This window comes from Grammomys surdaster, unplaced genomic scaffold (genome assembly GCF_004785775.1).
Source record: "Grammomys surdaster isolate TR1022 unplaced genomic scaffold, NIH_TR_1.0 344, whole genome shotgun sequence".
Classification (NCBI taxonomy): domain Eukaryota; kingdom Metazoa; phylum Chordata; class Mammalia; order Rodentia; family Muridae; genus Grammomys; species Grammomys surdaster.
The window spans coordinates 1719488-1744334 of record NW_021604763.1 but is presented as its reverse complement, the minus strand read 5'-3'; the positions used below and the strand labels follow the sequence as shown (position 1 = coordinate 1744334).

At 43.9% G+C, this 24847-nt stretch overlaps 1 protein-coding gene across 1 annotated transcript in view; it reads right to left on the bottom strand.

Moving 5' to 3' along the window:
• LOC114630801 (phospholipid-transporting ATPase FetA) overlaps positions 1-24847 on the bottom strand; it is a 116493-nt gene that overhangs the window by 5434 nt on the left and 86212 nt on the right. The window contains exons 15-24 of the mRNA XM_028779130.1: positions 23650-23693; positions 13603-13765; positions 11553-11741; positions 9470-9585; positions 6627-6791; positions 4323-4434; positions 2905-3010; positions 2412-2559; positions 1725-1908; positions 186-409 (exon numbers count right to left, since the gene is read on the bottom strand). Coding sequence (XP_028634963.1) covers positions 186-409; positions 1725-1908; positions 2412-2559; positions 2905-3010; positions 4323-4434; positions 6627-6791; positions 9470-9585; positions 11553-11741; positions 13603-13765; positions 23650-23693 — 1451 coding nt within the window. The remainder of the gene's footprint in view (positions 1-185; positions 410-1724; positions 1909-2411; positions 2560-2904; positions 3011-4322; positions 4435-6626; positions 6792-9469; positions 9586-11552; positions 11742-13602; positions 13766-23649; positions 23694-24847) is intronic.

Below are 24847 nucleotides of genomic sequence, written 5' to 3'. Positions count from 1 at the left end.
TCATGGGAGTGTTCCTAAGGTAGCAGTCAGTAACAGAACCTTTATGACCTGGAATGTAAGGTTAATGTAGGTTTGGGATTCATGCAGGGTGAAGAGATGGATGGCAACACTTTATACTCTAGTTTCTAGAGAAGAACTATGAATGTCTGGCTAGCTAGAATGGAGATTCCCACCTAGTCTCTTACCTGTGCAGAGAAGCCATTGAAGAAGGCGTACCAGAAGTGCACCAGGGTAAAGGCAAAGTTTTTGTAAAAGAAGTAGCTGAGAAACTTGCACATGCGATTATAAGACCAGCGGCCATGCACCAAGAGTAGGCGCTGAAGATAGTGGAACTGGCAGAAGGAGAAGTCACTGCTGAGCGTGGCCTGCATCCCCTCATGGCCGCTGATGCCAACCCCGATATGGGCAGCTGAAATGAAAGCCCAGACACTTCTAAGACATGAAGGGTTTGCTGGGTTCTTACGCTGGGAAGTGCGAAGGGAACATGGAGATGAGGCTGTACAAACCTTTTGCTTTACATTTGGCAAACACTGCTATGTCCAGTTAGAACTGCACCTTCTTAGTGGGCTCCGTGTGGCTGATGGCTTTCCCTACACCATGGGAGTCAGCCTCTTTGTTTTGGATTCTGTCATGTAGACGGCTTGGTACTGTACGGCCAGTGCCAGAAGGCATCCCTTTGCCCTGATGCTAGCCACTTGGACTCATTCTTACTGTTTAAATAACTGTGATTTAAATTCCTTGTTATCAACAGAAGCTACTTAAATAAATTAAGAATCCAGGATGACTGCTGATCTAACACAATATTTAATTACTCACTTTTATCTCGGGGGCAAAAAGCCAGCTGATCAGAGACAGGCAGTGTATATACTTTGCTAGTGAGAAAGAAACTTGCTGGATAAAGCAAGATTGTATATGACAGAATATAAGACTGAATTTCCCAAAAGTTTTAATTACTTTGTGGCAACTCACTCTGGTTCTCATGTTCACTGATTTTTCTCCAGTACATCTACATTACTGATTAACAGGATTAACTGAGTTTTCCTTTCCTTTTTTTCTTTGCCTGAGACAGGGTTTTTCTGTGTAGCTCTGGCTGTTCTGAAACTCACTTGGTAGAGCAGGCTGTCCCTGAACTCTAGAGATCCACCTGCCTCTGCCTCCTGAGTGCTGGGATTAAAGGTGTGTCCCACAGTGCCCTGCTAGGATAACTGAAATTTCTAAAGCCTTAAAGACTGAACTATAACCCTTTCTAGAGTTGAAACCGAGGCTGGGCTATCTGGTGCTGTTTCCTGCATGGTGAGACTTTGTTCATACCTCACCCATCAACACATTTCTGGGACATGCACTTGAAATTTAAGACAGAAAGGTTTAGCTATTTGCTTTTACTGATATGAGTTTCAGTAAATCACTGCCTCTTCTCCAGCTAGGGGAGTGGTGTGGTAGCTGCACAGCTGGCTGTGAGGTGAGGGTCTGCCTGGGCTCCCGAGGGCCATGCACATCTGTATGCACTTACCTTCCTTGTGTAAGTGAGTGAATCTCACTTGTGCATGCCTATGGATGTCGATGTGAGTGAGAGTCTGGTGTGAAGGAGTTGAAACAATACATGCACACTTCCTACGACAGTAGAGTGTGAGTCAGTGCCACAGGACATTCAGGTCAGTTTGCCCATGGAGGAAGGAAGGGGATAAGCCATGGATGGGGACTACTGACCACCTCCCGTCACATGCCTTTGATCATGCCGATGTCATTGGCCCCATCCCCGATGGCCAGTGTCACCACCTTCTTGTACCTCTTCACCAGGTTTACCACTTGGGCCTTCTGAAGGGGTGTCATCCGGCAGCAGACCACCCCCTTGCACATGCATGCTGTTCGCAGCAGCTCGAACTCCATGTTCCTTTCTAGAGCACAGGCCTGTAGCACCAGGACACACTTACTTAATGTGTTACCCCACAGTCTCTCTGGGTCAGACCTTCCCTTTGTCCTCTCCTGTCTTTTCTAGGGCAAGCCTGTTGCTCACAAGGTGCTCTAACCGCAAGGGGCCCACCTCTTGAGTTAGTTCTAGGTACCCTCACATCTGGCTCAGCCTCCAGTGGGAAATTCTCATTGGGTTAGTGGGCCATTAGGCCAACTTCTGAAGGGTCTTGTTCTCCTTACTTGTCCCTTTCCCCTGAACAGCAAGCCATGTTAGTGTAGAAAGACTACAATAAAGAATAAAGAAGGAATTTTCTTGGCTTCTCTTTCTTATATTCCTGCCTATAATAGCCTGGGGAAAAATGTCTTTCAGGTAAGGGACCCCAGGGAAGGGGAGTAGGGTCACCCATAAAATAAGGAAGGAATAAAATTTTCCTGAATTGGGTTGGATCTAGGGATAGCGTGATTTGGATAAGGAAACAGTGAGGCTCTGTGTTGCCCACCAGACTGTAGCCACTGATGACCAAGCCGTAGCTGCCGTTGGGCACCTCGTCAAGCACTTTGAAAGGCATTTTGGGCTTCCTGGCCAGGTAAATGTTTATGGGATCGGATTCCAGCAGAGACTCAGGTTTCATCTTCTTCCTTGCTGTCCTGGAAGCCAAACCAGCATGGTCAGGGTCTCATCTGAAGCTCTACAGCTCATGAAGAAAAGAAACATACCAAGGGAAGAGTGGACAGGGAGTGTCCTAGGCTCTAACAGCAGCCGACTCCCAAGGCCTCTACTGCCATGTGTTACTACTAGCTGGCTGTGCTTAGATTTCTCCGCCCACACTCTAAGTCCTTTAGGCCAAATGCTTCTTTATAAAATTATCTCAACGATTTTGGGTGTTTTGTTTGTCCCCTTTGCCATTTCTTCTCTGTATCTTCTGTGGAGGGGCCCCATATGGGGAAAGACGAAAACGTGGGTCCAGACTGCAGCTGATTTTCCATGTGTACCTGAGTTCTTGTAGAACAGTTTCGCTATCTTTGCCTTCCACCATGAACACCCCATCCATTTCATCTTTGAATATCCTACAGGAGTAGGCGATGTTCACAGCAGTCTCTACGGAGAAGGGAATATGGGTCTCATTTTGACTGGCACTTACCAGGGAAGTTACTTGGGCAAGAATAGCAGACTCAGAGCTACTTGTCCATGTTTGCCTTGGATACAGTTAAAATGCAGGGTTTTTTTTCATGAACCAGAGTAAACTGTAGTCAAACATTAACAGGTGAGTGTCTACTTGGCTTTGCCTTAGCAGTTATTTATGAAGAGTGGAGGGGTTGCTCAGGCTTAGTCTTCTCTAAAAAACCTCTTTGTGAGTGTGTTATGAGTGTGCCATAGCACACGTGTGGAGGGCAGAGGACAGTGTGGTGTGCCATAGCACACACATGGAGGGCAGAGGACAGTGTAGTGTGCCATAGCACACGTGTGGAGGGCAGAGGACAGTGTGGTGTGCCATAGCACATGTGTGGAGGGCAGAGGACAACTTGCAGGAGTCTGTACTCTTCTTCTACTCTGTGCAGCCCAGGTAGTGATGCCAGGTCGTCCCAGTCTTGGTGGCAGGCACCCTCACGCTCTGGGTTATCTTGCTTGCTTGTGGATGTGTTTTTTTGTACAGTACTCTTCCTACTTCTATACTATATTTTATGAGAATAGAGACATGCTCAAGTTATATCATTTCTTTAAATTAAGAAATCTGGAATTTGGAATAAATTAATATGCTAAAGAAAAAAAAATAATGTCCAAATCCTGGCTACAAATGTGATGAGAATGCAGAAAAGAAATCTCCAAAATTTCTTCCTGGAAGTCCTTGAAGGATTCATAGGACTGTGTAGGAGAAGCAAAGGTGTTTTGAGTAGGAAAACAGCCCAAACCCGGGAGTAGGAATTTAGTTTAGGGAGACAAATGAAGACAATGGTTACAATAGGGCAATAAAGCAACAGATTATCTAGGTCCTTGAAGGCCAAAGGGTGTTAACATCATGACGTCACTGTGGGTCCCTGGGCAAAGGGGTGATACAGATTAGTGTATGTGAGGAAGATTAAGCTGATGGCTGTAGACTGCACTGAACCAGTAAGGATAAGAGGGGAGAGAAGACAGGAGGAGACGGTAGCTGAACAAGGGTGGCAGCAGTCAGGATTTTCAGATGAGAAGGTGGCCTGTGGTAAAAACAGGCCTTGGGGACAACAGAAAGGATGCTGTTAAAGACTATGTTATAAAGTGACCACCAGTACAAAGCAGATGACAAACAAATTATATACAAAAGTGGAAAGGAAGATAGGCACCTGCTTAGCCCTTGGACAGAGCAGCAAAGAAGGAAGGCAATGTCTACCTGGGTAGGAAGAGGGCTGTCCGGGATAGTGCTGTCCTTTACCTTGCTTATCGCCAGTCAGAACCCATATTTTAATTTTGGCTTTGCTCAGGGTGACAATTGTCTCAGGTACTCCTTTCTGAAGCTTGTCTTCTATGGCTGTGGCCCCTAGTAACTTCAGACAAGAGACACTGGTGAGTGAGGTCAAGGGTGAGAGCTTCAACACTAAGAGCAACCTGGAGACGGAGTGGGCCCCTCAGTGCTCTGAGCTCCTTGTCCTGACACGAGGACCCAGGAGGAAAGACCATGCTCTGCCCCTGATGCACACAGCTGTTTGTTTATTGGTTTGTTTGTTTCAGATAGGGTCTTGAAAATGTACCTTTGGCTGTCCTGGAACTCACTGTGTAGACCAGGATGACCTGGAACTCACTATGTAGACCAGGGTGACCTGGAACTCACAGAGATCAACCTGCCTCTACTTTTCAAGTGCTGGCACTAAAGGCGTGCACCACTATGCTGAACAATACCCACAGTTTGTTTGTTTTTAAACCACACATTGAAATTTAGAAACACAGCATTAGAAACTGGAAAGAAGACTCTTGCCCAAGTCATACATGAAGCTCTGTGCCCACACCAAACCATCTGTGTTTTGGTCCCTTCACCTCTCCCTGTACCATAGCTTGCTTTCTGGTGTCAAATGTGGTGAGTCCTAGAAGAGGGATTTCAAGTTCCCTTCAACCTCACAAGAACTTGAGTGTGCTTTATGTTTTGATCCTATTGAGACCATCTGAAACTTCTGGAACTTCCTACCTCCCTGGATTCCAAGAGTGTTGGCCTAACACTAAGCCTGTTAATAGTCTTTCTAAGATGCTGACATGGGGATGAATGAGCCCCACAGCTAAACTGAGACAGGGAGATGGACTAGCTACTAAGTGATTCCTGCCAGGTCTTCAGAAAGGCAGGCAGGAAGGAAAGCTGAGATCTTTACTATCTTTTGCTGTCAGTAATTTATCTTTTTACAGTAGAGCTAGCCTGATCAGTCTTGTAACACACACACACACACACACACACGCATGCACGCACACATGCACAGGCACACACACCTCCTTTTAGGGTCTTCTTAACTTCTCTTTTTCTTATGCCCATAATCCATCCACCTGCAAATCCTACTGATGCTCTCTTTAAGAGAACAAGGCGCTGTACTCTCATGTGCCCTTCTCCTTGGTATCCTGTCTGCCCAGTGTGCAGAGTGGAGACTGCAGGAGCTGTTACATCACTTCTCTGCCTGAGTCCTCCTGTGGCTTCCTGCCCTTTGTTCTCACACTGGCCCCTGAGTGTGCCCACTTTCTCTGTCTCAGGGCCCTTGTTCTGCCCCCTTCACTCACCCTGTCCCAGCTGATCTGATCTTTAACTAACAGGTTAAGCCTCCCCTTGTTCAGGTCTGCTCTGTTCCCATCACAGTGCATGAAGAGCTTGTTTGCACAGCTACACAGCTGGAGAGCTGCTTGGCCTGTCATCTTTCTGAGGATTCTTGGATTCTCTCAGATGTCTTCCTCACGGTGCAGACTAGCTGCTTGTGTAAAGTGCAACACACACATACACACACACACACACACACACACGCATATACACATAGATACGTATACACACACATATGTATTTTTTTGCTCATTTTCTCTACTGGTATAGGACACAGTAGATCATAGGCAGCCCTTAATAAATATACTGAATGAGTAAATTATTTTTGTCTTGATTATGACAGTAATTCACTCTGAATTACTGAATCTGTATATTACTCAGATCTTCTTTTCTGCTGGATTAATTCCTCCTCCCTCCCTTTCTTCCTCCCCAATTCCTTTCTTCCTCTAGTTTGAGACAGAATCTTAGTCTTGCTCCATGGCTGAGGATGAGCCTGAGGCTCCACTCCTCCTGGCTCCCCCTCCCAAGTGCCACAACTACAGACTGCCTGCTCCCATACCCAGTCTCATGCCACACTCAGGATGGAGCCCAGGGCCTCGTGGATGCTGGGCCAGCACTCTACCAACTGTGCTCACTCCCAGCCCTGGACAATGTTGTTTCTTTGAGCAGACTTTAGGGAGTAAGAAGGACTTAAAAAAAACTACAGCCAGAACAGTTGTTCAGGATGGATTTAGATGATTCTGGGCATGTCCAATAGGTCTGAATTTCTGTACTTTGTCTCCCAGGCACAAACGTTTGGGGCTTTCTTGTTGCGCCTGCCTACCTTCCTCCCAGGGAAAGCCTAATGTGCTGGTCCTGTGGCAGTCGCTGTTCAGAGCCCTGCTCAGTCCTCTAGCTTCCATCCCACCACCTCTGCCCTCTGTTTGTCTCGGGCTTCTTCAGACTCACCATCAAGTCTCGCTCGATTTCCTTATAGACTAGAGCTAATTTCCTCTCTCGATCCTCTAACGTCAGCCAGGCTTCACCATGCTTTTTAATCCACTTCTGGAAAAATGCCTTATCCAACTCTCGGTAAGCTACCATGAGGGTGCGAAGGCCTTCACTGGCAAAATCCTGGAAGATAAAGGTATGTGCCAAGTCTGAGCTGGGTAAAGCTGAGATAAGGGATGGGTGCTGGCTGAGAGAGCAGAGCTCATCTATCTGAGGAGGGGTCAAATGCAGATTACTGTACTAAGACCTTAAAACCAACAATAATTCTACACTATTACTGTAAAGTGAATGAGAATTCGCTGCATTATAAGATCAGAGAAGATATAAATTTGTTTTTATTCCCTGTATAGCTTCTCAGTTGATGTTAACTCCAGGCATAACAATGTAAGGCAATGCACATAGGGAATACCAAATCTTAAGTATTTGTCCCGTTCAGCAGAGACGATCTCAGGAAACTTAAGAAGGAACTGGTAGCAGCAGAAGCTGGTTCTCTGTTTGATATAGTTAAGAGGGCAATACAGCAACAGACTCATTAATCCATCTGAGAAACTATAGAACCTACTAACATCTCATCCCCACTTGTGTGGTTTTCTTCCTCCTTAGCATGGGGCAAACTGTGGCCTGGTGCCCAGGTCCTTCCTGTCACCCATTTCTATGTGACCTGTTTGCTGATCCTGGTTTCAGTGGCCAGGGGCTATGCTTCTGTGTTACAGTTTGACTTGACATCAGTGGTTTTAGTGGAACTATGTCCCATTATAAGTGGCTGCTAAAGCTGGCATCAGGAAACATGTCAAAATAGTTTCATATTTCAAACCAGGTCTGAAATAGTTTTTAATGAATGTCCTTTGAAGCCAGACTGGGGAAGCGCTCTCTTGGAAGGAGCCCTAGGTAAGTGTGCAGGATATAAGAAACTACCGAGGCCTGCACAGTAAGAGATGGAAATGCTGTCCTGTGGGGCACAAACTGACTTCTTAAAACTTGATATGGGCTGGCACGATGGGTCGGTGGGTAAAGGCACTTGTGAAACCTGACAACCCGAGTTAGAGTCCCAGGACCCACACAGTAGGAGAGAGCCACTCCTGCAAACACTCCTCCAACTCTATACTGTGCCATGGTCTTACTTACCCACATACACACACAAATTCATTTTTAAAACTTGATATATAATTCACATGCTATAAAATTCACTGTTTTAAAACACATAATTCAGTTTAGAATCTACCAAGTTTGTAGAATGCTCACCATTGTCAAATGCCAGAACATGCCCGTCAGCCTCCTCTCAACATGTCCCTTAGCAGTCACCCCCGACTCTCACCCACAACCACCAATCTCTGGTTTGCATTTTAAAATATGTCTGTCTGTCTGTCTGTTTGTCTGTCTGCATCTATCTATCTATCTATCTATCTATCTATCTATCTATCTATCTACTATCTATCTATCCACCCCCTTCCCACATCAATGAACAGCTGTGGAAGTTGGTTCTACCCTTCCACCATGTGGGGCCTGTCTCCGATCATCAGGTTTTCTGTGCTGAGCCTAGCCAGTGCTTACTTTCTCGCTCGGTAGCTTTGTAAGCCGTATCAGGAAATGCTATCTTTTGGCCTCTGTCATGTAGCGTGTTTTCAAGGTTCGTCTGCAGCACCATGCACTAAGTCCTCTCATTACCAAATAATTGCTATGTAGACAAAAAAGCATATTGCATTTATTCCTTTATCTGCTGATGGACAATTGGGTTACTCTAGCCATTTTATAGCCAAGAATAATCTGCTGTGAACATTCATGTATGATTTTTCTTTGGATGTGTTTTCATGTCTCTGGAAACAGACTTAGGAATGGAATTTCTGAGTCATGTGGTAACTCTATGCTTAATTTTGTAAGGAAATGTCAGACAGTTTTTCCAAGTGCCTGTACCATTTTACCTGTTTACCTGTATGAGGGCTCCATTTTCCCACATCTAAATGACATGTATTATGGTCTGGTCATTTGGTTTGAACCAAAATGTTATAGGGAAAAGCAATATTTCATGGTTTTTTATTTGCATTTTTCTAATAACTAGTGATATCAAGCATCTCTTCATATATTTCCTGGCTACTTGTTCTCTGACATCTGGGTCTGTGTTAATGCCTAGTAAAATAGAATTTTCTACAATCTACTTACGGAATATTTTCTGATTTGTTCCTCTTCCCTACCCTGTCCCTATCCTGATACAAAGGTCTCTTTCCTTAAACCGTTAGCCGTTTACATACACACGTAGAGGTGAGGAATCTCCCATCCTTGTCATCTGGTTTCACCTGGTTTCCTGCCACTCTCTCTCTTTTTTTAATATGATATATCCCAAATGCTAGTTGGCGGGAGTAGAGTAAGACAGAGGAGGAAGGCTCCTGTCAGGGTTGGATACCAGAGGGAAATATCAAATACCTTGGTGCTTGCTTTCTGCCCTTTACCCTAAAGGTAACATGTCTTGTGGAATAGGGCTTCTGTATCAGCAGACCATATTCTGAAGCAAATACCAGATCTTTAGGACCTCTGGAGGCAATGACCATAGAATTATTCTGATCACTGTATGTGCTCCTACAGACAGGATCCTTGTTATACCTCTAGGGTCTTGTCCCACATAATTCTCTGATACAGAAGTTGGAAATGTGGTCAGTGAGACTACAACAAAATAAAATAGTTTTAGTCTTTGTCCAACTGAAGAAAACTGATGTCAACACACAACCTATAATAGGGACATTTCTGGTCATGTGTCCAGATGTAGAGAATCACTCACAGCTTCCATCTGTGGCCACCTTAACACTTACATCTAAATGGTCCATGGTCACATCACCAAGGGATACACAAGACGGATGCAGCAGCTCATAGATGATGGTGTCTGCCCCCTTGCAGAACAACATGACCCGATCTTCAGGTGTCCGAACTAAAGATAAGCAAAGTAAGCAAAGTAACCATGCAGGCCTACTGTTTAAGTATTTGTTTTGGGCCGGGCGGTGGTGGTGCACACCTTTAATCCCAGCACTTGGGAGGCAGAAGCAGGCGGATTTCTGAGTTTGAGGGCCAGCCTGGTCTACATAGTGAGTTCCAGGACAGCCAGGGCTAAACAGAGAAACCCTGTCTCGAAAAACCAACCCCCTCCCCCCCATAAAAAGAATTTGTTTTGGTTCTCTGAGGAACTTCAGGAGCCTGTTCCCTATAACATTTGTTTCTGTGCTACCTTTGGAGGCTAAGAATTGGATGGAAAAACAATTCTTCTGTGGGTTCAATATCCTCTATGGAAGATTCTGATGCAGAATATCATTCAGTTGTTTTTGTTTTGCTTTGTGAGACAGGGTCTCACAACTATCTGAGGCTGGGGCTTGGTGTCGAGAGCAACCTTGCTTATACACTGAAGGCCTAAAATCAGCCATAGGCCTAAGTCAGCCATACATGCCTGCTAACACAAAGTCTTGGTCTCTGTGGAAAAACACTGACCCTAGAACAGATAGCTATAGACCTTGTAGACAAGCAGCCTTAGTGGAAAACTACCAGCTTGGATAAGAACAAATAGTCATAGACCTTGTAGATAGGTAGACTTGTTGGAAAGTACCAGCTTAGGTAAGAACAAGTGAATCATAGACAAGAGTCATAGTGACCTGTTTCCTGCTTCTTCACCCAGCCAATACCCTGTCCTGGAAGATATCTGTACTCCCCCTGAGAACACCTACACTTCTGCGTCATCCTCTTCCCTACATCCTACCTCTATGTGTATATAACCCCCGTGTGAAAAAAATTAAAATAACAGTTTGATCAGACTATAGACAAGCTGTGGTTCTTTGCGTTCACCTGTTTCCCTCCATTCTCTCTTTCAGGTGGTTCCCCCGGACCCTGTTCACTGCCCTGCTGGACAGGACAGCTTGGAACCTGTTATGGAGTTCAGGCTGGTCTAGAACTCATGATTCTTTCTCTTTCTGTCTTTCAACCCACAGGATTACAGGTATGTGCTACCATACCTTGTCACATTTGAATTCTTAGTCTCAAGGCCCAGATCAAGACTAGGATCAGGGATGGCCTTCTCTTAGTCTGAGTCTAAAATCAAGCTAAAGAGCAGATGGCACGAATTTCCACGGTCTCTCAGGATCCTAGGGATGGGATACAACCCTATGTATAAACTCTATATATTCTAAAGCATCTGTATAGATGCTATTTTTAATGTAGCCTGTCTACACCCTGCTATATACTTCAATCATCCTTAGACTACTCATACTACCCAATATAATGAAAATGTTATCTTTGTGTGTGTTTATATCAATCCCAGGGACTCACATACTCTAGGCAAATATTCTACCACTGAGCTACATCCCTTTAAGTAACTATAACCCTGCTTTAGAGAATAATAACAAATATAAACATTTATACATGCTCAAAACATATTTAACTTTGATTTGGGTCTTGGGTATTGAACCCAGAGGCTTGTGAATATTGAGCATGTCCTTTACAACTGAACTATATACTCTGGCCACACACAACTGTTTTTAAAAATATTTTTGACCTACGGTTGGCTGAATCCAAGGGTGAAGAGGGCCAACTATATTATTTGCTCCTATCTCTTATGCCACGTTCAGGATTTATGAATTCATTTTTTGTCCTTACTCGGACTTGAGGATGCTGGTAAGTCACCAGCAGAAATACTAGAGGAAGGACACAACACTTGTAGTAAGCCCCTATTTATATATAGGAGACAATTTAAAGGAGATGAGAGATAAAGTGTATATATTTGACGCAAACATCTGAGAGAAATCATGTGAGAGGGAGGAGGAATCTGTGTGTAGATGAAACAGAAAGCCAACATGCAAATGCATGCAAAGGACAGAAGAGAAAAGACCGGACTGACTTGCAGGGAGCACCCACCTATAACAGACATCCTCTTGCGCTCACTGCTGAAGTCCAAAATAGCCAGTAGGTGGTAAACTCGGATTTTCCCCATTTCGATCACTGTGATGGTCTCAGGTGTGCGGGAGCAGAACACAAAGCCAAAGTTCCTAGTAGCCGTAACCAGGGCACCTTCATCTGGTGACTGAGCCTGGTACACCAGCTTACCTGACAAGAGAAAGGCAACAGAGCCTACAGAGGTGAGCAATGACAGTCTACCCAGAAGTGAAGCCACGTTTCCAGTGGCTGACATAAAGCAGCCCAGAACGTGACATAATTCTTCAAAATTTCCTTAGTGCTGTGCTGAGCCCTAAAGGGCCAGGCTATACAGACCATGCAGGTCTATTTTTATTTCCAATGTCTCCGACTGGTTTCGCAATCTTTGATTAGTCGGCCTGCACCACAGGGGGCATGTAGCACACACAAGCAAAGCAGGCAGCTACTCTCTAATTGTAGTGGGTAAAGATGGCTCAAGGAACAGTTCCTGGGTCCCACTTAAATATACTGAGTCCAGAATAGCAAATCTTGGAGGAGGAAAATTGAGTTGAATATTGCCATGTAAGGAAATAAGATGATGATTTAGTGAATAATACAGACTACTTATGAGTGTCGCCCCTTTGGCTCACCCTGAGATGGTAACAACTCACCATTCAATTATTCTTTCTCCACTGACTACTCAGAAGCTTTGGAACTCTTCTCTAAGAATACTATTATAACTGAGGTGCTGGATTATTTTCTGAAGGCCATTTGCTTTTTTCTATTTTTTAAAAAAGAATTATTTATTTATTTTATGTATATAAGTACAGTGTAGCTGTCTTCAGACACACCAGAAGAGGGCAGCAGATCCCATTACAGATGGTTGTGAGCCACCATGTGGTTGCTGGGAATTGAACTCAGGAACTCTGGAAGAGTAGTTTGTGCTCTTAATTGCTCCATCCCCTGCCATTTACTTTTTAAAAAAGGCGTCACCAGAGACTTATCTTTGTAAATAAGGTAGAGGAACATAATTTTAAGTCAGACTTGAATCTGCTCAACAACAAACACTACCCTTTCTGCTTTAAACAGCTGCTTGCTGGGACGGTAGTCCCAGTGAGGTGCGATGGGGTTGGGAGTCCCCAGGGTCAGGGGACATGAGATTTGGGATCTTACCTATCTCTGTCCTTCTCACTATAAGATTTTAGGTAAGTAACTTGATCTCTTTTTAGCTGTAATTTCCTCAGTAAAACTGGGGTCATTTTCCCGTCTGCCTGTCTCAGCTGATGCTGTAAGGATTATGGACTATAAACACGGAAACTGTTGTGAAACTGTGGAGTGATACACAAAGTGATACAGTGTTATTGGGAATAGTAACTGTAATGACTTGAGAGAATATCATTCATCTGGAAGCCTAAAGACTTGTTTGTAAGAATTCTTAGGGCTGGAGAGATGGCTCAGCAGCTAAAAGCACAGGCTGCTCTCCCAGAGGACCCTAATTCAATTCCCAGCAACCACATGGTGGCTCACAACCCCCTGTACCCCCAGTCCCAGGGGACTGATGTCCTCTTCTGACCTCTACAAACACCAGGCATATAAGTGGCACACAGACACATGAAGGCAAAGCATGCATATACTTAATACTAACAAAATTTAAAAACAATAAAAAATGAATAGTGAATAAACAGTCATTTTTTTATTTATTTAAAAAATAGTTTGGGTAAATTAATGGATGACTGTGCCATATTTGGTTACTAAAAGAACTAAGACTTGTGGTGTCACTTACATTGTAAGGGACAAGAAGACAACTCAACTCAGGAAGTCTTGTCCAAGGCAGTGGGACTGATCAGATGGATCCATTATTCTGAGACTGACTCTTTCCCTAAACCAAGAGGTTACTCTCTACTCGCTGCTCGCAGAGTTTAGCACTCCACAGCTGGGCAGTGCTCCCTTGTTAGAGAGTTCTTTCCTAGGTCAGACTGTTCAAAGCCTTTCACTCACTCTCAACCAGCCCTGTCGTGGGAACGCGGTATCCTTCCATGAGGCCCCTGCTCACCTTCCGCCTTCTCTTCTGACATCACCGTGTGGCACAGCGAGAGGCAGAGGAAGAACAAGTAGACCAGAGGGTCTTCACTCTTCACCGCTTCCACCAAAGTCTTGTCATAGAATGAAAACTTAGGGTCGGCCAGGTGGTTGTAAGAGAAATCCACCTTGTTATTCTGGAACATAAATCCCAGAACAAGGCTCTCAGCCACAGGTGCACATTTTCTAGACTGTCACACTGGGGTTGCTGAAGGGGAGAGGAAGTGAGACGGCTGCATGCAGACCTGGGCTGTTTGTTTACGTGCAGCAGGGAGGAACCCTCCAGAGGGAAGCATGGTGGAGCTCTTGCCCACTTGCACTCCTTCTCCTGTAAATGACCAATGGTGACCTTTAAACTTGACCTTTCCAGTTTCCAGATCCTATCTGATAATCAAACCTGGGGGTACAAAGGCCTAACTGCTCTGTTAATAACAGGCAGGTGAGAAAATTCTAATTTCTGGTTTCTTCTCTTTGACTTAGGGGCTGAGAAAAGAAAAGGTCCTGCACACGATGGTATTATTGTACTTGATCCCACAGAGAAAAACGGGCTGCGGATGAATGTTGGAAATGCCACACGGCAAGCTTCGGTGCACGCTTGCTTACATACTTAATACTGTCTGAGCTGTAGCATACCTGCTCTTCTAGCCTCTAACCTACTCTCATGGTCCGACCCAGTGGTCTCCTGTTTAGTCCTTGCCTCAGTCTGTGCATTTACTATCTGCCTGACTATGGCCTTGGCCCTTCAGACACAGGCTCTCGTCTCCATTCAAGTTGGGCTCCTTGCTGTCACTAAGCATGACAACCGCAGTATGTTAACATACTTGTCCAGTCCATATCAGAATTTTCACAGATCTTTCTCCAGTTCTTTATTGTTGCACTATCACCTGTGCTGGGCCCCAGTATTCAAGTACACAGACAGCTATTCTGCTTGGTGCATTGCTGGGAAAGGAGGGGTTTGTAGAAGCTATGCTGGCTCTTCTGTATGTCTCATCTAGTAAAGAATTTTGCCAAAACAAGTACAGTCTCCAGATCTTTAAGCTACTTAGTCAATCATCAAGGTATGAACTCTTAGGAGTTTATGGGTTCAAACATTTAAGACAACCCATTACATAACATCCCCTGAGGTGTTTCTAGAATTGGCATCTTAAACAGGCACATTATTCGAAATAAAAGCCTGGGGATAAGGCTGCAGAGGAAGGGTTAGCTCCTGTATTACCATGTTATTTGTAACTTTCTACCAGAAGTGACCATCAAATCTGTCAGAAAGCCCCCAGCGTCTGTATAGGGAGTATATTGAAAGTCGCAAGATGAAACAGGGAGACCGGCTAGGAGATGATTTAGTAGCTCACAGGAGAAATGATAAAGAACTCACAACAAATGTTAAATCAAAGATTAATGTGCAAACACAGCGAGCTGGAATTGGCGTACTGTCAGAAGAATAAAAAAAGAAAAAGAGTTAAGAATAATTTTATATAACCCCATTGGACCACTGGATAAAAGATGAGGTCCTTTACCATGATAGGATATTCAGTAGGTATGGAAGTTTGTACAGAGAAACAACTGGATACATACGTGGTCATGCACGTAGCCATTGTGCACATAGTCTCAAAGCTCAGGAAAGAGGTACAAGTATGTAGCGGGACATTTTCCTGCAACATTTGCAATAAGGCTCAGTGATTGGGCTTATGAAAGGTAGGCGGAGTGAGGAGTTGGGAGAGAAGGTGAGGAGGAAAAAGGAGGACGAGGAGGAGGAGGAGGAGGAGAGAAGACAGCTGTGGATGTACAGGTGTCTCTTGCAGTCTACGGTAGTTGTAATATCTAGGTTAGATAATTGGGTAACAATTCTAATTGTGTGGGCATCTTGTTAATTGAGCATTTCCAAATATATAAATCCACTGGATAATCTTTAAGCATTAGGAGCCTTTATTCTACCGGGTACCACAAGGATGGCGGGTGTTGTCTGGGGTTCATCTGAGCTTTGTGGAGACATCGTGGTGGATTGGCAGAGCCATCTCCCATGCTGGCATCTCATGGGTGCCAGGGCTGGTGTTTCTAGACAGCCGGAGCCTCGGTCACAGCTAAGGAGCAGTGGGAACATGGTGGCTGCCCGGGAACAAGCCGGACCAGGCGCTGTTTTCTAAGTATTACCAGTTACACAAGTAAGTTTTTTTTTTTAATCTTTCCTTCTAGATAAGTAATGTGTGATAACAGAAATCAAGTTGGTACTGACCTGGAAGCTTTTTTCCTACCTAATAAGTAGCTTTATTAGCTGCAAGCTGCTATGCACAGGACTAGGGCAGAAAAGTTTTCACCAGTCTTACCTATCTGTTAACCCTGCTGGCTATATGACAAATTGTCCTGGAAAGAGATGCCCACTGTTGCAATAATGACACAGATGTTATGACAGTAACCAACCATTTTAAGGCCTGCTCTGTAAGACAGGGTTCATGCCTGGCACTGTTAACAGGGCAGAGAAGCTGAGGCGAGGTAGGTCACAGGCCACAGGGGAGAATACACTAGTGTGACTCTGCTAACTAAATGGAGAGTTACACTAACGCCTAATACTTATTGTTAGACCCAAGGAGTAGTGCACTGCTCAGTCCTCATCAGGGAGTAGATGGCAATTAATACAGAGACTCACGCCTGGAAGGCGGTGTTGTTGTTGTTTTGGTAAGACACAGGTTGTTTTTGCATTCCCTACCTCAGCTCTTTGGGTGGATGGAACAAGATGATAGCTGGTAGTTAGAGTTAGCTGTATATAAGTCAGGTAGCTAAAGGTTTGGGATTGGGTCTAGCAGACATCGATCAGACGAGGGATACCCTCAAGGCAAAGAGATTCTAAGAAGAGATGTTTAAAATCAAATCCATAAATACAAACTGAGTTACAACACTGTAAAAAAAAAACAATAAGACAAACCAGGTAGAGATAGATAATTTCATAACTAATGGATTAAGAGTATACAGTATTCCCACAAAGGAAAAAGGTCAATATATTTGAAAATAAATTCAAACCTCTACATGGTAAAACCATCTAGTTTTATTTTATCTTATGTGTTTAGTGTTTTGCCTGAATGTATGGAAGTGGACCACACATATACCTGGTATCTGCAGAGGTCAGCGGAGTGTCAGGTCCCCTGGAACTGGAGTTGCTGATGGTTGTAAACTACCATGTGGATGCTGGGAACTGAACCCAGCTCCTCTGTGCTCTGAACTGCTTAACCATCTCTTCAGCCCCCAGAGTAAAAATATTTAAAGGCACTAAAAACTGAGCCAAAGAGATTATTCAGCAACTTGAGTTTGATCCTGAGGACCCACACAGTAAAAGGAAAGAACTCCCAGTTCCTGGGAGTTGACCTCTGACCTCCATGTGTACAAAGTGGCAGCTCCCACTCAATAAATAGAAATGTAACTTAAAAAAAAAAAAGAACCTAAGAATTTAAAGATAAAAGGAGAACAACAGTGGCAACAATGTGTTAATGAGAAGAAGAGAGTTATTTTTACCATATAGACGACTTATAAATAAGAAAAAGGGCAAAGAACATGAATAGACCTGAAAGTGTTCAATAAGGAGAGGAGAGGGGAAAGAGGAGTACACATGGTTCCACCTAAGTGTCAATCACAGCATGGGATTAGATAATGACACTGTATGGGAGCTGAGAGTACTAGACCACAGGGGTCAGGTAAGGAGCAAGAATCATCAGTGCGACTAGAGAGAACCAATTGTGCTATATACGTCTCAAAAAGCTGGAAAAGGGCATTCTGAATATTTAAAAAAATTTTATTGATTCTTCGTGAGTTTTGTTATGGTCTGCCGCCCCCCTGCCCCTCCCCCCCACCAAAATAGCTGTAGCCATTTTGTTCCATGCCTGCCACCTATTTCATATTGTTGCTGTAACATGCCTGCCGGTCATTGACACAGAGAAACAACCTGGTTCAGAGCAAGGACAATGCTGACCACATACCCTGTTATGTTCAGTATGTTCTGTATGAGGTTTGCTAATCTTAAGAAATTCCACAAAGCTTTACATAGGACCCATCAAACCAAAGGGCAGTATGAACTGCTAAGTCTAAAATATCTTGAGTCAGAGCTGACCATTGGTAGCACTTCCTGCACCTACGTATGAATGCACTCACTGTGGATTTTGTGGCTGACACTGAAGAGACAAAAAAAATTATGATTATGTTTTGAAATTCTCCTGTTTGCCATCCATCCACCTCGCCCCCAACCTTACTCAGGACCTCAGAGTAAAGGTTAGCTGATAATACTCTGCCTAGGAAGCCAACTGCTCCCCTCCTTGCCCTTTAAACTTTAAAACCTGGTTTATCCTATAAAAGCCTCCCCCTCCCCCCCAGAGCAGACTAGTGCCACAATTCGGCAATTCGGCTTCTGAGTCTTTTTTTTTTTTTGCGGTCCTGAACATTCAGTATTAAGGTGTATATTCAATAAACTATCCTTGCTTAACTGAGATTGGTGTTTGTATGGTTTGTATGGCGATTCCTGAACCCCAACAAATTTCATATTATCTATCCCAATTTCTCCATATCCACCCTCTGACCTTGCAACCTCCCCACCTCCTGCCAAACACAAAACAACCCCCCAAACCAACCAAATCAAAGCCATCCTGCCACGGAAGCTTCAGTGTATCGTGGTGTGTCTCACAGTACACCCTTTTGTCCACACATCTTTACCTGCAGATGCTCACTGCAGTGAGTCACTGTCTATTCCAGGCCTCTGGCTTCTGCTACACAATCAGAGCTGGATCCTCACCAGCATTCCTTTTGGATATCCTGCTGTTGCCCTGGGTCATGGAGATCCTGCAGCTTTGGATCTGCAGGACCAGCCCCTTTATGGTCCAGCAGTTTATAGATGGGGTAGATCTATAAACTGCTGGTGGGCCAATTCAAAGTGGGCCCGGGCCTGGGTGGTAGCTGAGTTGGTCAGCTTGCCAGCTGTCCCACACCCATACCACTAGGGCCAATTCTTGTGCTTTGCCCAAGTGAGAGGTGAAGCCAACTCTCCAGTATTGGGGCCAGCTTTCCCGCTCTCATGACCTGGAGGCCAGCTCTCCCACACTACCAGAGCCAGTTAGTTCTACTGCACTTCCCAGGCGAGGTATGGGTGCTCCCATTCCAACCTTCCCACCCTGCTCTCCCAAGTGCTGCAGCAAGTGAGGCGTGGGGCCAGCTCTCCTGAACCACCCAGTGAGTATTCTGAATATTTCTAACATAAAGAAAGGATAACTGTTTGAGGAGATGTATTTACTAACTTGAACCTTACACAATGTATACATATGTGAAGACATGCTAGGTATAATGGTGTGCACCTTTAATCCCATACTCAGGAAGCAAAGATAGGCAGAGCTCAGTGAGTTTGAGGCTAGCCTGGTCTACAAAATGAGTTCCAGGACAGCCAGTGTTGTTACACAGAGAATCCCTGTCTCAAAAGGACAACAACAAAAACAAACAAAACCAGAACATTACATTGTATCCCACAAATGTCTAATTTTGCTTTTATGTATTAGTTATAATACATTAATTAAAAGTAATAAGCCAGGTGTGATGGTACAAGACCCAAATACCAGTAACAAAAGCCTAAGGCAGGAGAATCAAGTTTCAGGTTAACCTGGACTATGTATGGAAACCTTGAGTCAGAAAAGAGTGGGGACACAATTTCTATCAATTTGATATACACAGATTAAAAAATTGTTAAAACCTAGTATCAACAAGGATATGGGAAAAAAAGGAATTTTCATATATTTATTGTGGGGTGCAAGCCTATCTAGTTTGTCTAACTAATTTTGATGCCGGGACTTTATTCTATGGAAATAAAGAACTAGATCATCAAGAGGCTTACCAAATGTTACTGTACTGGTAAAAGAACATGAGAAACAATACGGAAACAGATAGCTAACCGGGGTATTCCAGTTCACTGGGACAATATACACAACAATTATAATGATACCTCAGAATAAGATCTGCTGAGATGCAAGGGTGACCAGGATGTAATGTAAGAAATGGATCCTGGAAAGATCACACATACTATGATTTCTGTTTGCCACTTCCTCCATACATGTGTGTGTGTATGTATGTGTGTGCTGGAGAGCTGGCTCAGCAGTTTTGAGCAGTTGCTGCTTTTGAAGAGGGCCTGGGTTTGGCTCCCAGTATTTGCACCAGGCAGCTTACAATCACCTATACATCCAGTTCCAGGGGATCCAATGTCCTTCATGGTATTGCAGGTATGTTGTGCACAGGTAGACATGTAGACACATACATACATATATGTAAAATAAGTTTTAAATTAGTTTTTTTTTATCATTCTTCTCCCTCATCTCATTCCTCCCTCAAAAACTCTCCTATATGTCCCGCCTTGCTCTTTCAAATTCAGGGCTTTTTTTCACTAACCGCTGTTACATTCGTGTGTGTGTGTGTGTGTGTGTGTGTGTGTGTGTGTGTGTATTTTTAAATACAGAAGTACAATCTGCTAAATCTGTATATATAATGTTACTCCCATGTATGTCCCATGTATGTTTAGGGCTGACCGTTGGGTGTTGGATAACCAGTTGATGCATTCTTCTCTGGACAAGACTACTTCTCCTGTTTCCTTAGTTGCCTGTAATCCTTTGTGTGGCTCCCACCGCCACCTCCCCAGCCCCGCCGATCCATCTTAGCTTGTCTGCTCTTGTCGTCCTTATTCAGCTCATGTTCGGGCAGTCGTGTTGGTAAGACTTTAGGAGACCACGTCACAGCAAACTTCCTGTTCCTCTGGCTCTTGCCATCTTTCTGGCCCTTCTGCTACAATCTCTTATCTCTAGGTGTGGGAGTTGTACTGTAGATGCATTAGTTGGAACTTGGCGCCATAACTTTGCATTTGATTGGTTGTGGTTTTCTGTGAGTCCCTATTACTGAAGATGACATATATTTCAGTTTGGGTCCAGAGACCCCTGAACTGGAACTGACCTGAAAGCATCTTCCTTGAGGACTAGCTTTTGTGGGCTCCAGAACATGCCTCAAAAGCTTCTAAAGGATGACAGCAACCAACAGTTATACCCAGCTAATACCTACGAATCATAATAAAGACTTATACAGCACAATAGCCCCAAGGGTGCAGTAGTGGCATACATACTTTGGCAGTAACCAACAGCTTTCTAATTGGACTTAAGATCTACTCAACAAAAAGAACCATTCCTGGAACTGGAAACCTAGCCAACTTTATGGGATGAGTGAAGCCATGGATCTTTGATAAGAATCTACAACTGCCAATTTATTAAATCAGCATAATTCCTAACTACAATCTAAGTATTTGTCCTTATACCTACAAATAAATATAGTCCTCACCCTCATCAAGGAAACTTCTCTTTCCACATGATTTTAATGTTATGGCTTGTTTGTTTGTTTGTTTGTTTGTTTTTTCGAGACAGGGTTTCTCTGTGTAGCCCTGGCTGTCCTGGAACTCACTCTGTAGACCTGGCTAGCCTCGAACTCTCGAACTCAGAAATCTGCCTGCCTCTGCCTCCCAAGTGCTGGGATTAAAGGCATGCGCCACCACCGCCCGGCTTAATGTTATGTTTTTAAGATAGCATCTCTCATTGAGTATCTTGCCTTTGTATCTAGATTGTTGGCCTGTGACCTCCAGTGACTGTCTCCCAGCACTGGGTCTATGGAAGAGAGCTGCTGCATCAGCTTCTTATGTGGGTGGTCCAAACTCACATCCTCATGCTTCTAAGGCAAGCCCTTTACCAAAGGAGCTATATCTCAGCCCCTATTTGAAAATGTTTATAATGATTGTACTGTGGTTTGGATAAGAATGGCCCCATAGGCTCATATGTTTGAATGCTTGGTCTCCAGCTGATGAACCATTTGGAGAGATTAGGGGGCGTGGCCTTCTTGGAGTAGGTGTGTTGCTGGGGGCTGGGGTTCTGAGGTTTCAAAAGCCCATGCCAGGCTGTGTCTTCCCCTCTATTTGCTGCTTGTGAATCAGAATGTCAAGCTTTTGGTTACTGCTTCAGCACCATGCTGTCTGCTTCCTGCCTTGAGGATAATACACTAGCCCGCTGAAACTGTAAGCAAGTCTCCAATTACATGCTTTCTTTTATAAGTGTTGCAAGGATCATGGTGTCTCAATAGAACACTGACTAAGACAGAAGTTAGTACAAGACATAGGGTATTACTGCCATAGGCCTGACCATGCTGTTGTTTGGAGGAGTATGGAAGAGTTTTGGACTCTGAACTAGAAAGCACCTTCTAAGGTAAAAGATAAATTATTGTACCTGCCCCTCTACCAGCAAGAAAGAATCACAATTATAGTGGGTCTGTTTGGATTCTAGAAACAGGACATTCTTTACCTGGGTGTGTTACTTTAACCTATATATCAAGTGACTCAGAAAGCTGCTAGCTTTTTGTGGGACCTGGAGCAGAAGAAGGCTCTTCAACAGGTCCAGGCTGATTAGCATACATATACATATATATATTATGTATGATACATATATATTATATATAATATGTATATATATTAGAGAAAGAAAGGGAGGAAAGGAGGGAAGAAGGGAAGGAGGGGGGGAGGGCGGGAGGGAAGGGGGGGGGGGGGGGGGGAGGGAGAGGGAGAGAGAGAGAGAGAGAGACAGAGAGAGAGAATAGCCATTTATAGAATGGCTCACAGGCTGTGGTCCAGCTAGTCCAATGACAACTGTCTACCAACAGAAAGTCCAAGAATCAGTACACAAGGCTGGATGGTCTTCAGTGTATACCAGAATCTGCAAAAAGTAGGCTCTAATATAAGTGAAAGGATTCAATTGCCAGAGTGAGTAGAGGGCAAGCAGTCAAAGAGAACAAGCTCCCTTCTTCTATTCCTTGCCTAGTCTGCCAGCAGAAGAGATGGGCCAGATTAAAGGTAGATCCTCTCACCCCAAAAGATTCAGATTAAAAGTAAGTCTTCTCACTTCAAATTATCCAATTAAAAAAAATCCTTCACAGTTGTACCCAGCCACTTGGGCATTAGTTAATTCCAGATGTGATCAGGCTGACAACCAATTACAGCCATCACACTTGGGTCCAGATGTGGTCAAGCTGACAACTGATCACAGCCATCACACTTGGGTCCGGTCCAGTATTTCCTCATTACACTTCCTTTCCTCACCTTTGGAGTGGTGGCATATATTCTGTGCCAGTGTATGCTGGAAGCATGTAATCTGCTTTTTGCTTTTATAGGAGGTTACAGTTAAGAGTCTGTCTTGAGTCTCAGAAGAGACTTTGGACTTTAACGCTGTTTTGAGACTGGAAGATTACGGGGACTTTTAAAACTGGAGTGAATGCATTTTGCATTATGATATGGCTACACCTCTGTGGAAACCAGGGAAGGAAATGCAGCAATTTGAATGAGAATGGCCCCCACAGGCTCATTTACTTGCATGTTTGGTACCCAGCAGGTGAACTGTTTGGAAGGATTAGAAGGTGTGGTGTGTCCTATTTGAGTAGGGGTGTTGCTGGGGGGTGTTGCTGGGGTGGGCTCTGAGATGTCAAAGCCCATGCCTAGTCCAGTATTTCTCCTTCTGCCTGCTGCTTGTGGATCAGGAAGTAAAGCTCTCAGATGCTGTCCCTGCACCATGCCTAATGATGACAGACTAGCCCTTGGAAACTAAGCCAGCCCCCAGGTAAATGCTTTCTTTATAAGTGTTGCCTTGGACATGGCATCTCTTCCCAGCAATAGAACAGTGACTAAGACAACGATCATGAATTGTTCTGAGAGAGATTGAGAGAGATAGAGAGATAGAGATAGAGATAGGGGAGGGGGAGGCAGAGGGGAAAGGGAAGAGGGAGAGGGAGGAAAGGAGAGTTGAGGCATAGTCAACACCGAGAATACTACTTTCATTAAAAAATTCCCAAATAAACACAGACCATGTATATAATTTTTTTAAAAAAATATTAGGCCACTAAAATCTCATTATTTCAGGAATAGACTGCACTGTATAAGACACTTCTGTCCTGACTTCCCATGCGTAAGTCACAAGGAGCTGTAACTACTCACTGGAGATTTTGGCACATGCTGTCCATTGTCGTCGTAGGAATAACCTATTGGCAAGTAAATGAAGCAGAGATTTAGTGAAAGGTTAAAGGAAGTTTTTATCTTATTGTGTGTGCTATAAATCTGCCACTTTTAAAATTCAGCACCGCTGATTACACCCACAGTGCTGTGCAGCTATCATTACCACATATTTGCAATACATGGTTTTTTGGCAGTGCTGGGGCTCACACCCCGCGCATCCCGCATGCTAAGCAGTCATCTGCCGCCATATTCTCAGCACTCAGCACTCTGTAAGTACTTCAAATAGAAACCCCCCACTCCCCTTCATTTCTAGCCCCTCGCCACTGCTTTCTGCTTTTATTTCTGTGGATTTTTCCTATGCTAGATTCTTCATTCAAGGAGAACCATGCAAGATTTGTCCTTTTGTGTCAGGCCATTTACTTAGCACACTGTTGTGCCAGGGACCAAATTTCATGACTGTTGATGAGCAAATCATACTCCATATTTTATGGCCTACTTTAAAATGTCTACTTATCTATTGATGAACATACGAGATATTTCTACTTTTGAGCAATAATGCTGCAGTGAATATTTGCAAACACCTGCTTTAGTCTCTTTTTCTGCTTTAGGACAGTATCCAGGAAGGAGATTTCTGGGTAATTTAAAAGAAGGCTTTCTTTTATTAATTTTTTGTGTATGAATGTACATATGCACACATATGTGTGGCGGCCAGAGGCCAGCCTTAATGTCATTCCTTAGAACACACCATTCACAGTTTTCTTTTCTTTCCTTCCTTTACTCTGTGTGTGTGTGTGCGTGCATGTGTGTGCGTGTATGCATGCGTGCGTGTGCGTGTGCATGCGTGTGTGTGTGTGTGTCTTATCAGTTCGGAGCTAGAAGCACAAGATAGCACTGTAAACTGTGCTTAGCTGCTATACTCTACTGTGGACTCAAAAACGTACTCTTTCTCAATGAAAAATTTCTACCCCTTTACCAATATCCATTTGATTTTATATTATTAATAATTGAGCACATTATTTTTCTTCAAGATATTGGGAATCCTTTGGGACTAATGACTAAATCTTGTAAATTTTGGTATTCTTAAAATATAAAACAAAGGATTTCATCTACTAAGGGCTAAATAGATGTGTTTCTGGTTAGAACCATATTTTTGAGGTTATAATACAATTACATCATTTCT